General features: G+C 47.8%; 1 protein-coding gene across 1 annotated transcript in view; it reads left to right on the top strand.

The window, feature by feature from the left end:
• slc24a2 (solute carrier family 24 member 2) overlaps window positions 1-13,647 on the top strand; it is a 308,399-nt gene that overhangs the window by 237,237 nt on the left and 57,515 nt on the right. Inside the window, exon 8 of the mRNA XM_041185294.1 lies at window positions 10,765-10,848. Coding sequence (XP_041041228.1) covers window positions 10,765-10,848 — 84 coding nt within the window. The remainder of the gene's footprint in view (window positions 1-10,764; window positions 10,849-13,647) is intronic.

The following is a 13,647-nucleotide window of genomic DNA, read 5'->3' on the forward strand; positions in this document are numbered from 1 at the left end:
AGGAGCTCAAGAGGGATTACAAAGGTTGGAGAACCGTGAAACCCCTCTGAGTCCCTGACACACTGGTGGGAAGCGATCAAGGGAAACATCAAGAGGTTTTTCATCCTCAAAGGTGCCCAGAAAGCTAGAAAAGAACAGAGGGAAATGTCCAGACTCCAGAAAAACATGCAGAATCTGCTCCGGCTGCAGTTGATGGGGGTTGATGTCAAAGAGGAACTCCAAGAGGTGAAGAGCCAGCAAGCCTTGCTCTTTGCCTCGGAGGCCTCCAAGATCATCTTCTGGTCCAGAATCCGCTCTGTGGAGCAGGATGAGATGTGCTTACATTTCTTCTTCCAAAAGGTACACAGAGAGAGCTCTGTGATCAGCAGCGTGAAGGAAGAAGACGGCTCAGTAAAATCATCACAGTCCGACATTTTGAGGATCAGCAAATCCTTTTATGCCAGATTGTACGATGTGAAGCCCATAGACATCACAGCCTCCCAGTCCTTCCTGTCCTCTATCACGGAAGTCTAAGATGACGGTACACGAGAGAGCCTGGACAAACCGCTAACTCCTGACGAACTGACTAAGGCCCTTGAGTCCTTCGAGAAGAGTAAAACTCCTGGAAGCGACGGCTTGCCGGCGGAGTTGTATTCGGCTCTGTGGGACTGGATCAGCCCAAACCTGCTAGAAGTGTACGAGAGTATGCTTCTGGCCGGCAGCATGTCAGAATCCATGAGGAAAGGCATCATCACCTTCATCTACAAGCACAAGGGGGAAAGGGAGGAAATTAGAAATTGGTGACCCATTTCACTGTTGAATGTGGACTATAAGATTCTGTCCAAGGTCATCACCAATCGGGTCAAGTCCGCTCTGGAATTGGTGATCCACCCTGACCAGACCTGCACTGTGCCGGGCAGAAAGGTCTCTGACAGCCTCGCGCTGCTCAGGGATATGATTCCCTATGTACAGGACAGGGATGTGGACACCTGCCTCATCAGCCTGGATCAGGAGAAGGCCTTTGACAGAATATCGCACACCTACATGGTGGATGTGCTCTCCAAAATGGGGTTTGGGGAGGGAATTCGCAATTGGATCCAACTGTTCTGCACTAACATCAGTAGCGCAGTCTCAATCAATGAGTGGGAATCAGATAGCTTTCCTATTAAATCTGGAGTCTGGCAGGGCTGCCCTCCCCTGTCCTGTTTGTGTGTTGCATAGAACCCTTTGCTGAGTCCATCAGGAAGGATCCGGGCATAAGAGGAGTGATGATCCGAGGCAGTGGAGGCACTCAGGTCAAAGCCTCCCTGTACATGGACGATGTTGCCGTCTTCTGCTCGAATCCGCTGTGGGTGCGCAGACTGATCAACATCTACGACCAGTTCAAACTGGCCTCGAGAGCCAAGGTAAATCATGGGAAGAGCGAGGCCATGTTCTTTGGGAACTGGGCTGACCAATCCTTTGTCCCCTTCATCGGCAGGGCTGACGGCCTGAAGGTGCTGGGGATATGGTTCGGAGGGACTGGGGATTGCATTAGAAACTGGAAGGAGCGAGTGTCTATGGTGCAAAGAAAACTGCGCATGTGAGAGCGATGCTCCCCCTCCATTGTGGGTCATCAGGTAAGAGGCACTCTCGCTGTTACTGTACATGGCGCAGATCTGGCCCATTCCAGACTCCTGCGCAGTGGCAATCACCCGAGCCATCTTTCGCTTTATCTGGAGGTCGAAATGGATCGTATCCGCAGGGAAGCAATGTACAAGCCTCTAGATAAAGGGGAAAAAACATGCCCAACATCGCCCTCATACTGATGGCCACCTTTGTGTGCGGCTGCGTCAAGTAGACCCTCGGTACGCAAACACCAAGTGTCCCTATGTGCTGAGGTTTTACCTGTCCTCGGTGTTGCGAAGGATGGGTCTCGCCACGCTGCCGCGGAACGCTCCAAATAGTTGGACCATGACATACCACCTGTCCCTCGTGGAAAAATTTATGCAGAGAAACACCTTTGACCATAAGTCAATCAGGCAGTGGTTGGCACGTAACGACTTAGAGGCCCTGCAGGAAAAGGAGAGGCATCCCTGTGGGATTGTCTGATTGTCTGCATTGACCATATTGAAATGATTGTAATATTCATTGATTGTATTGATGCAGCTTGTGATCCAAATGTAAAAGTTGAATCTGATTGCTCTTTTGTGATGGTGATTTTGAAATGTTTTGGAATGTTGTTCCAGATATTTTATGAATAAAGTATATTTTTCAAAAAAAAAAGGGCTGCCCTCTTTGGGAACTGGGCTGACCGATCCTTTGTCCCCTTCACCGGCAGGGCTGACGGCCTGAAGGTGCTGGGGATATGGTTCGGAGGGACCGGGGACTGCATTAGAAACTGGAAGGAGTGAGTGTCTATGGTGCAAAGAAAACTGGGCATGTGGGAGCGACGCTCCCCCTCCATTGCGGGTCATCAGTGTGAGGCACTCTCGCTGTTGCTGTACATGGCGCAGATCTGGCTCATTCCAGACTCCTGCGCGATGGCGATCACCCGAGCCATCTTATCTGGAGGTCAAAAATGGATTGTGTCCGCAGGGATGCGATGTACAAGCCTCTAGATGGGGGGGGGGTGCGAAACGTGTTCAACATCGCCCTCATACTGATGGCCAGCTTTGTGTGCGGCTGCATCAAGCTGTGTGTAGACCCTCGGTACGCAAACACCAAGTGTCACTACGTGCTGAGGTTCTACCTGTCCCTGATGTTGCAAAGGATGGGTCTGGCCACGCTGCTGCAGAACGCTCCAAGAAGTTGGACCGTGTCGTACCACCTGTCCCTTGTGGAAAAATTTTTGCAGAGAAACACCTTTGACCATAAGTCAATCAGGCAGTGGTTGGCACGTAACGAATTAGAGGCCCTGCAGGAAAAGGAGAGGCATCCCTGTGGGATGGCTCCCCAAGCAGACTGTCAAAGTCATTTGGCAGAATGCCTCATCGCCAGAACTTTCCAACAAGCACCAAGATATAGCTTGGCTGGTGGTGAGAAAGGCCCTCCCCGTCAGATCCTTCCTACACGCCAGGAGTCTCACCCCCTCTGCACGTTGCCCTCAAGGTGGCTGTGGTGGGGTCGAGACCGTTGTTCACCTCCTTAAGGATTGTGCCTTTGCAAAGAAGGTCTGGAGAGAGATGCAGTGGTTTCTGTCGAGGTTCATCCCAAGCAGTTCCGTGACACAGGACTCTGCTCTACGGGCAGTTCCCAGGGACACACACTGAGACAAACATCACTGCAGCTGGAGGATCATCAACTTGGTGAAAGACGCTCTTTGGTCTGCCCGAAACTTGTTGGTCTTCCAGCGCAAAGAGTTGTCCCTGACCGAGTGTTGCGGACTGGCACATCCCAAAGTCCAGGACTACGTGCTGAGGGACGCACTAAAGCTTGGGGCAGCCACCGGAAAGGCGCAATGGGGAAAGGCCACTGTCTAAGACCTTTCTGCCACAGGGCACCGAGGGGCTGGGAACTGTTTAGAGCCCCTCGGGCTGTACAGCTCAAAATGAGTGTGTGCATTGAATACTAATTGTATTATAATTGTATTGAAGCACCTCAGACTGCAACATGATGTATGTTGATAACTCCAATACCATCGTCTGATTATCTGTAATGACCATATTGAAACGACTGTAATATTCATTGATTGTATTGATGCACCTCGTGATCCATGTGTATAAGTTGAATCTGATTGTACTTTTGTGATGGTGATTTTGAAATGTTTTGCAAAGTTCTTCCAAATATTTTATGAATAAGGTATATTTTTCAAAAAAAAGGGCTGCCCTGTGGTTGAGGCATGTTGGGAGAAGGGGTGGCAAGGGCTGCTCCGCGGTTCAAGGCAGTGCACAAGCATGTGCGGGGTGGGGTGCTAGGCAGGGGAAGTGGCCACGCATTTGAGAAACCTTCTTATAAAGTGACCATTCCTTTGCAGCTGAGACAGTTCAGGTGCAGCCACATTGATATGGTTGGAGTGGGGCCTCTAACTTTTCTGCCCACTCAAGCAACCAGAGTCAGACACAGACTGCAACGTAATGAGTGTTTTAGTGGACTGCAGAACAGTTGGATGACTGGGCATATTGTATGATGATCTTGCTAAAGCTGGCTGTGGAGCAGTCATTGCGGGAGGCGCTCACAGCTCCTTTTAGTGTCATCGTCCTGTTTTGGACCAGTCTCCCCCATGGTTCAAGCTAACAGTGCAGTCTTGCAGGGCGGGTTAGGAGAATGTCTGAGCTGAGAGCACAGCAGGCAGTCCAGTGGGCAAAGCTGCCGTTAATTGGTCAGATGGAGTGGGCTGGAGGTGGGTGGAGCAGCCATGCAGCGCACTAACCTCTGGCCGTCAAGTGGTGGCCAGCACTCTCCTGGATGCATTGAGGGGCCTTCAGACTTAACCAAGACTGGTTCTTAGTAAACCCATGCTAACCACATGTCTCTCTCTTTCATCAGATGGAGCCTGGTGAACCAGCTGTATGCCTTGTAGTGTACAGAGAGCGAAGACAACTGAGAAGAGAGCGACTTAGGCATCTGGCTGCGCAGAGAGAGGGGCAGCATCCTCTGGAATAAGGAATGGCTGGGCCTCCCACACATACCACCAAAGAGCCACAGCCAGCTATCGCGGTTGGAGCTTAGTGACACACAGGGCCTATAGTCGGTGCCTTTCATTCCTGCAGATGACCAAGATCCAGTATTGCCGAAGACTGCGCATGTCCAGGGAATTGGTCAGTCACATCCGTCAGCTGCTGGCGACACGGGGACATGGAGGGCATCCACTGCCAGTGGCCGTGAAAATGACTGTAGCGCTCCATTTCTACACCAATGGCTCCTTTCAGGGCTCCACAGGTGACCTCTGTGGGATATAACAAGCCTCCACCCACAAATGCATCCATGAGGTCATGGATGCCATCTTCGCAAGGGCAACACAACTTTGTGCATTTCACCTAGGACCAGGATGCAAGAGTGATTGGATTTTCTCTGGTTTCCCACAAGTGCAAGGTGCCATTGACTGCAGTCACGTGGCGCTCAGGTCTCCATCGCAAAACACTGTCAACTATGTCAACTGCAAGGGCTTCCATTTGCTGAATGTGCAGCTGGTGTGCGACCACCAGAAATGTATCCTGAAGGTCTGCACACTGTTTCCAGGGTGTGTCCATGACTGCTACATTCTCAGTCAGTCACAGATTCCTGATGTCTTCCACAGTCCACAGAAGCTGCAGAGGTGGCTCCTCTGGGACAAGCGCTACCCGTAGAGAGCGTGGCTGATGACACCCGTATGGTGTACTCAGACTGCAGGAGAGTGAAGGTATAACGAGGCTCATGCTGCAACACACACCTTGCTGGAGCAAACCATTGGGATACTGAAAATGAGGTTCTGGTGCCTGGACCAGTCTGGTGGAGCCCTGCAATACAGTCCACAGAGGGTGTCACGCTTCATCGTCGTCTGCTGTGCCTTTTACAACCTGGCGTTGCAATGGGGAGGGGAGCTGGCTGAAGAGGAGATGGAGGAGCTGGACATCTCCGATGAGGAGGAGGATGAGGATGAGAAGGTCCTCGGAGGTGACAATGAAGGGGATGAGGTCCTCGCACTGGCCAGACGAAGCAGGCGTGCACAGGAGGCCCTCATAGTTGCTAGATTTGTGCAGGATGATGACAGCATGCACTGAGAAGACATCATAGATCCTCACATTGCAACTGTGAACATTTGACTCCAGTCTGGCTTATGGCAGTGCACAAACCCTCTGTGATAATGCTCCTGTCATGGAGATGCAGTGGAGGTGCTAATAATTGCTCAATTGTAGGAGGGTGATGATGACATGCAGTGAGGACACTCCATAGATCTTCACATAGCCTCTGAGAATGTCTGACTCCTGTCTGGCTGAGGGCAGCTCGCTTGTGCTCTGTAATCAGGGTCATGTCATATAGATATGCAGCCATGAAACTGTAAATGCATCTGATCCTTTGTCTGCCTTCAGCACCTGACTCCTTCAGGAGCACAGCATCACGGGTCACAGACGCTGGTGTGATGGGGGCCAGCCCCACCTTAAAGGTGCTGAGAGCACACAGAGAGAATGAGGGAACTCTGAGGCACCTGCCCACGACATTCTGGCAGCAATGACCAGCACCACCAAGGTGCAGGCATCAGTGATGCTTCCAGGGTGTGAGAGGCCGGACCTTCATTTTGGTCTGAAGGCTGCACAGAGCACAGGGAAGAGGCCCTGGACTGAGACACCTGCCTTTATCTTGTGCAGAAAGGTTTCACATCTGAGTGATATGAACACTGCTGTTCAGAACAAGGAGCCGTAGATAGGGGGACATTCATGGGAGTTTATTGACAGTAGTGAACAGTATGTACAAGTGATTAACACCCATGCCCAGGCTGTGCAACTACATCTCCGACCATCGCTTGGCCTAAATAGCCAAGTGGTTATGGTACTGGGTTTGTAACCCCAAGATCAAGAGTTCAAATCTCACAATGGCAAACTATGAAACAATATAACCTCATCTGAAACAGATGGAAACGGGTTTGTACTCGAAAGAGTTACATCCCCGACCATCCACAGTTTAGATGGAGACAACCTGCAGGCTGCTATGCCCTGTCTTTGATGAACTTGGTGGGCATCCTGTGGAGGGCTGAGACTTGGAGGGCCCCAGCCTGCTTTCGGGGTCCTGCTTTGTGGCAATGGCACCCTCCTCAGCCTGTGGAGCTGGAGCTACTGAGATCACAGAAAGAGGGGGTTTAGATGGGCTGGAGTAACCTGAATGGATGGCCCCTGCTGATCCTCCTCCCTAATGGGTGCCTGAAGGCACCTGGTTGATTCCTAGAGGAGAAGAGATAGCTGGAGTGAGATCGAGCTGCCCCACACCCCTCTTGCATACACACTGTTGGAGGCCAGGTATGGCGTCAGTGATGGAGTTCAGCCCACACAGCAGTGCAGGTGCGACCTCCTGGACCAAGATCTCCTTGGCAGCTGCCATCCTACCAGTGTTGAACTCTGTTGGAATGCCGGCACTATCACCTCAGTCTGAAGATGAACGGACTCCTCCATCGTGCCTTGCTATCTGAGGAGTGCAGCGGACATCCCTTCCTGATGTTCCCAAGCTGCCTTTGCAGCTCCAGCAACTGTGACATGACTGAGTCCAGAGGTTCATCACCTGACTCGGGCTCAGCAAATTTCTGGCCTCCAGCAGTCCTCCAAGTGCCGGACACTTGGGAAGTCCCAGCCACCGCCTGCTGTGGATCAGACAGTGCGACGTGCTCACTAGATTGTGATCCCAAGGCCACTGTAAAGCTCGGTCCTACCGAGGTGTGTGTCTCTGCGCTGGTGGAGGGTGTGGGTGAGTGCTGTGATGGAACTTCAGGGAGGGAGCCCCCCAATTCCTCTTCAGCGGTTTCTTCGGAGCTTCATTTGAGGCCCTGAGTCGTGGACCTCCTCCGCTGTTTCCCAGCTGTGCGTGTGAAAGCAAGAGGAGATAATTAGTACATGGCAGTGGCCTGTAAAACAGGACACATCACTCTCAGCATGGTTGTCTGATGGATGTAGCACTGCTGGATTCTCACTTGGTAGAACACCACCGACCTCACTGTCAGCACAGGAATGGTCCAAATCCTCACCGGTCAGTTGGATGGCTCTGTTTTCAAAGTCTGTGAGGACCTTGATTTCAGGCATTCTCCCACTAGTCTGCAACCTCTCCCTCTTGTGTGGCAGCTTGTCCTGCATGGAGAGAGTGTAAGCAAGATGCCTGCCAGGCCAGATGATAAGTATGCCTGGCTTGTGTGGGTGGTGAGTGGCCCTATGGAGTGAGTGAGTGTTTGTGTTTTCAGCGGGGGGGTGGAATAGGGGTCACATAAAATAGGGCAGGTGCTACCCCACCACCTTCCCACCCACCTCTGAGCTCACGCCATAACACAGGAGTGGATGGGATGCGGGGTGGCTGGGTGGGTGCTGAAATTGGCAGCCTGTCTGCCATATTTAAATAGATAATCAAGGGTCAATTAGGCTTGTTACCAAGCCAATTGATCCTAAAGTACACTGCTCATGCCATAAAATGTTTGGTACGGGCAGTTGGCTGGGAGTGGGCAGCCTGATTTATTTTTTAGATAAATTCTTCAAAGGGAAGGAAGGGTTCTTTGGGGGATGCCCTTTTGCAATCGGTGGGTGGCTCCCCATGATAGAACCCCCCTTTCTTCCTACCCACCGTTGTCTTAAACCTGCCACCTCCCCACTCCCTCCCTGATCTGCCCAAACCCTCCTTGCCCAAGACCCCGGACTTAACCGGCTTCAGGATCCCTGGGCTGTCTTCCTCCTCCTCCTCCTTGCAGTCCCAGCAGGTGCCCGCTACTGCACTCCTGACGCTAATCGGATTGGCCAGCACCTCCCGAGGGTGGGACCACCTCCCCAGTGAGGGGCAAAAGTCCCACACTGCCGCTATTTAGCTTGCCCGCAGCATGTTATGGCTGGAAGGCGGGCCAGTGTGATGTAGGTCAGCTGCATGCCAACTTTGCTTCTGGGATGTTGGGGGGCATGGGGGGGGGTGAGCCGCTGCACCCCACCCCATCCACCACCCCCCTCTCCTTCCCCCCATTGTATTCTGCCCTATGAATCTATTCTATGATAATCATAGCTATATGTTAGAAGAATAACATTAAAAGCACGCTGGACAGCAGTGGGTTCTTTTGTGGAAAAAAATCACTTCTTTAATCTTGGAAATCTAAAAATGTTTTCAGATACTAAAAGTCCATTTAACATTTAAATTTAATGCTTACAATGGCCAGGTGGTTGTGTCTGTTGTTTTGTGGTAGGACACATGTTTGCCAACTTGGCTGAGCCCTGAGTTTGGCGTGCCAATTGGAGGTCACGCAATTTCACATTGTGGATGAAGGGAAGTTGGTGTGTGAGTCGCACTGCACATTTTAATCCATCAAATAGAAAATATTAGCATATATTTCATCCTATTTAAGTGTCATCCTTTCACCTCCTTCCCAACCTACCTTCTCTTCAGGCTTGGCATTAGCTATTTTCCTTGTTGAATGCCCTAAGCTGTTTGCCTTTTGGGTGAGGAATTTTATGCAAGTGCAGCTGTTAATGTCCCAGGATCAAGTCTTCTGCTCGGTCTGTTAACCAGGGATTGTGAGAGAAGATGCGAGGGTCATTTTGCTGAGGAATGAGAGGAAATGTATAAGTTTTTAGAAAATTGTCATATTGAGTTTCATTTTGTGTTACTTTATTTGAATTTTTATTATGCATTTCCATTAATTTTAAATTAAATTACAGCTATTAAAATTCAGCTTAATGTCTTGCCTTGCAATTCTTTATAGGGAGCAGGATTGGATTGGGGGCAGGTGATGTAAGTTTTAAAGAGCCATAAAATATGCCAATATTAATATATCCTATCCCTTGTACAAAGAACACATAGGATAACTGTGCAAACATGAAATAGGGATACACTTACTGATGGGTACATTTCTGTGGGCTGAATGCCACTTATGTCCCTGAAAAATGGGTGATTGGCTGTTGAACATTAGGGGTAGGGGGCACCTTGGTGAACAATTAATATAATTGGACATACAGCCTGCCCTTGCCCACCTGTTTTGGGCAGGAAGTGGCTTACTCCTGCAAACCTGTTGGAGTTGATATATGGAAGAAAGTGATTCCTGAACAACTTTCCAGGACAATGCAGCATGAAAGTTGGATTATGCAAAATATATTTAAGCATTCCATGTCCCAATGCAGCAAGACCGGGACAATACCCAGGCTTGGGCTGACAAGTGGCAATTAACATTCGTGCCACACAAGTGCCAGGCAGTGACCATCTCCAACAAAACATAATCTAACCATTGCCCAGTGGCATTCAATGGCATAACCATCACTGAATCCCCCACTATCAACATCTTGGAGGTTACCATTGACCAGAAGCTGAATTGAACTAGGCATATAAATACTGTGGCTACAAGAGCAGATCAGAAGCTAGGAACCTTGTGGTGAGTAACTCACCTCCTGACTCCCCAAAGCCTGTCCACCATCTACAAGGCACAAGTCAGGAGTGTGATGGAATACTCTCTGCCTGCCTGGATGAGTACGCTCCAACAACTCAAGAAGCTCTATAACTTCCAGGACGTAACAGCCCACTTGATTGGCACCCCATCCACAAGCATTCACTCCCTCCACCATTGACGCACAGTTGCAGCAGTGTGTACCATCTACAAGGTGCACTGCAGGAACTCACCAAGGCTCCTTAGGCAGCACCTTCCAAACCCATGACCACTACCATCTAGAAGGACAATGGCAGCAGACACATGGGAAAACCATCACCTGGAAGTCCCCCTCCAAGCCACTCACCATCCTGACTTAGAAATATATCTCCATTCCTTCACTGTCTCTGGGTCAAAATCCTGGAGCTCCATTCCTAACAGCACTGTGGCTAGACTACATGGACTGCGGCAGTTCAAGAAGTTGGCTCATCACCACCTTCTCGAGGGCAATTAGGGATGGGCAATAAATGCTGGCCTAGCCGTGACGCCCACATCCCATGAATGAATAAAAAGAACAGGTTTGTTTTTAATGTTACAACGATTTATGGCATTACAAAGTTACAATTTACTTCATGGAAATAAATCATAGCAAACTATCAGCAGATACCATAATTTTTGTGAAAATTAAATCTGTTCATTTTTTTAAAAAGCTTTTGGAGGTTTTGAGGTTTGCTTCCCATGGTTGGAGGCTTTCAGTACCATTCTCTAATTTGTTATGCGTTCCTTCTTTCATACAGATAAAGTAGAGCTGCCAAATACAGCCAACGTAGAAGTTGAAGTGACACCTCCAAAGGACCCTCCCACAACAGTGCAGAACGGAAGCCTGCCCAATGGAGCAGAGGTTACAGCTGGACAGGTATGTGTTGTGTGTGGAAACATTTGGGGTTTCTGGAAAGGCAGCAGTTGATTGTCTATGCAAAAGATTTGAACAGATTCCACTTGAATTGCTATCATTGTTGATGTGAGGAATGGGAGGTTGAGCACTAACATTTTCAGTGACAAATCAATCAATTTAAAAAAGGAATTGCTAATAGCTAGCAAGCAAAAGCTCTGTTTGGAAACAATTTCACCATAAGAATACAGGCATAATGTATGAATAGAACTGATCAATGAAAGAGCCAACGTATTTATCTTAGCTGCAATGCACAAATATGCCAGTTTGGTTTTCTATGTCTATTTTTTGTAAGAGTATGCTGCAATTGTTCTCTGGTGATTAAAACACATTTCCTGGAATGACATCTCTTTCTGATGCCCAATGGAGTATATTTTATATTAATAGAAGATAGCCATCTATTGAGTCCAATGTTCTACTTTCCTTGTAATGCCAAACCCTGCTGATATGAAATAGACATCACATTGGCCAGTGCACACGCTAGTCTTCCTATTATCAGTGTAGTTATCCTTTGGAATTAGAAAACCAGGTATTTAGTCCATGTGGCAACGTCTATATTGGTAACACCCCTAACTTCACCCCCATAGGTACAACTTCCTGGCTGTAGAGGTAATTTGATAAAGATAAATAAGGCTCTTACAATTCACCCATTGAAGACAGTCATAAAGCACATCTCATGGCAACAGATTGAATTATTACCAGAACTTGGTGAAAGCTGGTACAAAAATAACTTCATTACTAATACCAAAAATTGTCTTATATTTTGTGACATTTTGCTGCTTGTCATTAGGATTGCCTAGGCAACTGATTAAGAGTTTTGTTGAATTGCAAACTATTACAGCCTTAATGATAACATTTATTTAGAGTACCTTAGTTTTTATTTCTTCAGAAAAGGCCATTTGGAAAAATGATGAAGCATTAAATTTTGCAATTTTATAATATTTTCTCTTTTAATCTCCCTTTGTGAAATGACTCTATTATCAACAACAGTTTTGATGTCCCTTACAGAGTAAACCACTCGAGTGCAGTCACTGTGGTTATGTAGGCAGACATGGCAGGCAATTTTCATATAACAAGGTCTTACAAACAGAAAATTAAATGAATGACCAATTCACATGTTTTTAGTGGTATTTGAGAGAGAAATGTTGTCCAGGACATTGGGAAAACTCCCTACCTTTCATTGAAAGCAGTTGTGGGATCTTCTAAATTCAGCAAACAGGTAAATGGGATCTCACTTTAAAATCTCATATGAAAGGTTGTACTGGAGCACTCCCTCAGTACTGCACTGAAGTAGCAGTCTAAATGCCAGTCAATGATATATTGCTTGTAATGCTTTACATAATTAAATGTTGCATATCCAAGAGTGGGCCCAAATTGGCCAGCAGTTTTTTAGAATTTATTTTTGATTCAAGAATATATAATTCAGATCAGAATGTTTTTTATTCATTCGTAGGACATGGGACAAATTCAGCATTTATCACACATTCTTAGTTGCCTTTTAGAAGGCGGTGGTGGATGGGCTGCTGCCTTGTACTGGTGCAGTCCAGGATTTTCACCCAACTGCAATAAAGGAATAGCAATATATATATCAAAGTCAGGATGGTGTGTGACTTGGAGGGAAATTTGGATGTGATTGCGTTCCCATTCATCTGCTGCCCTTGATCTTCAAGCTGGTCAAAGTCATGGATTTTTGAAGTTCTATCAATGAAGCCTGGGTGAGTTGCTGCAGTGCACCTTGTAGATAATACACACTACAGCCACAGTGAAGTGATTGTTTAAGGTGGTGGATGAGATACCATTCAAGATTCCTGCTTATGTCCTGGATGTTGTTGAAATTCTTATTGGAGCTGCACCCTCCAAACAAGTGCAGAATATTCCACCACGTCCTGACTTGTGCCTTGTAGATGGTGAAAAGACTTTGGGAAGCCAGGAGGTGAGCCAATAATTGCAGAATATCCAGCCTCCTACTTAACTTTTGTAGCCATAGCGTTAATGTAGCTAGTTCAGTTAAGTTTCTGGTCAGTGATAAACCCCAGGATGGTAACAGCAGGCAGGCGGGGTTGGGGTTCAATGATGCTAATGCCATTGAATGTTAGAGGGAAGTGTTAAGATTCTCTCTTGCGGTAGATGGTCATTACCTAGCACTTTTGTTGCATGAATGTTATTTTCTACTCATCTACCCACCCTGAATGTTGTCCAGGTCTTGCTGCATGCACACACTGCATACTTCAAAATCTGAGGAGTTGTGAATAGAACTGAACACACTGAGCATCCCAGTTTCGATCTTATGATGGAGGAAAGGTTATTGATGATGCTGCTGAAGATGGTAGGGCCTAGTGTGTTGCTCTGAGGAACTCCTGAAGCAATGTCCTGGGCCTCCAACCACCATAACCATCTTCCTTTGTGATGGCTACGACTCCAAACGCTAGAGATTTTCCCCCAATCTCCAGTTTTAATAGGACTTCTTGATGGCGTACTCAGTCAAATGCTACCTTGATGTCAATGACTATCACTCCCATCTTACTAGGAATTCACCTCTTTTAGTGCATATTTGTACCAAGGCTGTATGAGGTCTGGAGCCAGGTTGTCCTGATAGAATTCAAACCAGAACATTGGTGAACAGATGATTGGTAAGTGCTGCTTGATAGCACTGTTGATAATCCTTTCTTTCAATTTGCTGATGATCGAGAGTAGACTGAGAGCACTATAATTGGCCAGATTGGATTAG

The sequence above is a fragment of the Carcharodon carcharias genome, chromosome 4, assembly GCF_017639515.1.
Source record: "Carcharodon carcharias isolate sCarCar2 chromosome 4, sCarCar2.pri, whole genome shotgun sequence".
Taxonomy (NCBI): domain Eukaryota; kingdom Metazoa; phylum Chordata; class Chondrichthyes; order Lamniformes; family Lamnidae; genus Carcharodon; species Carcharodon carcharias.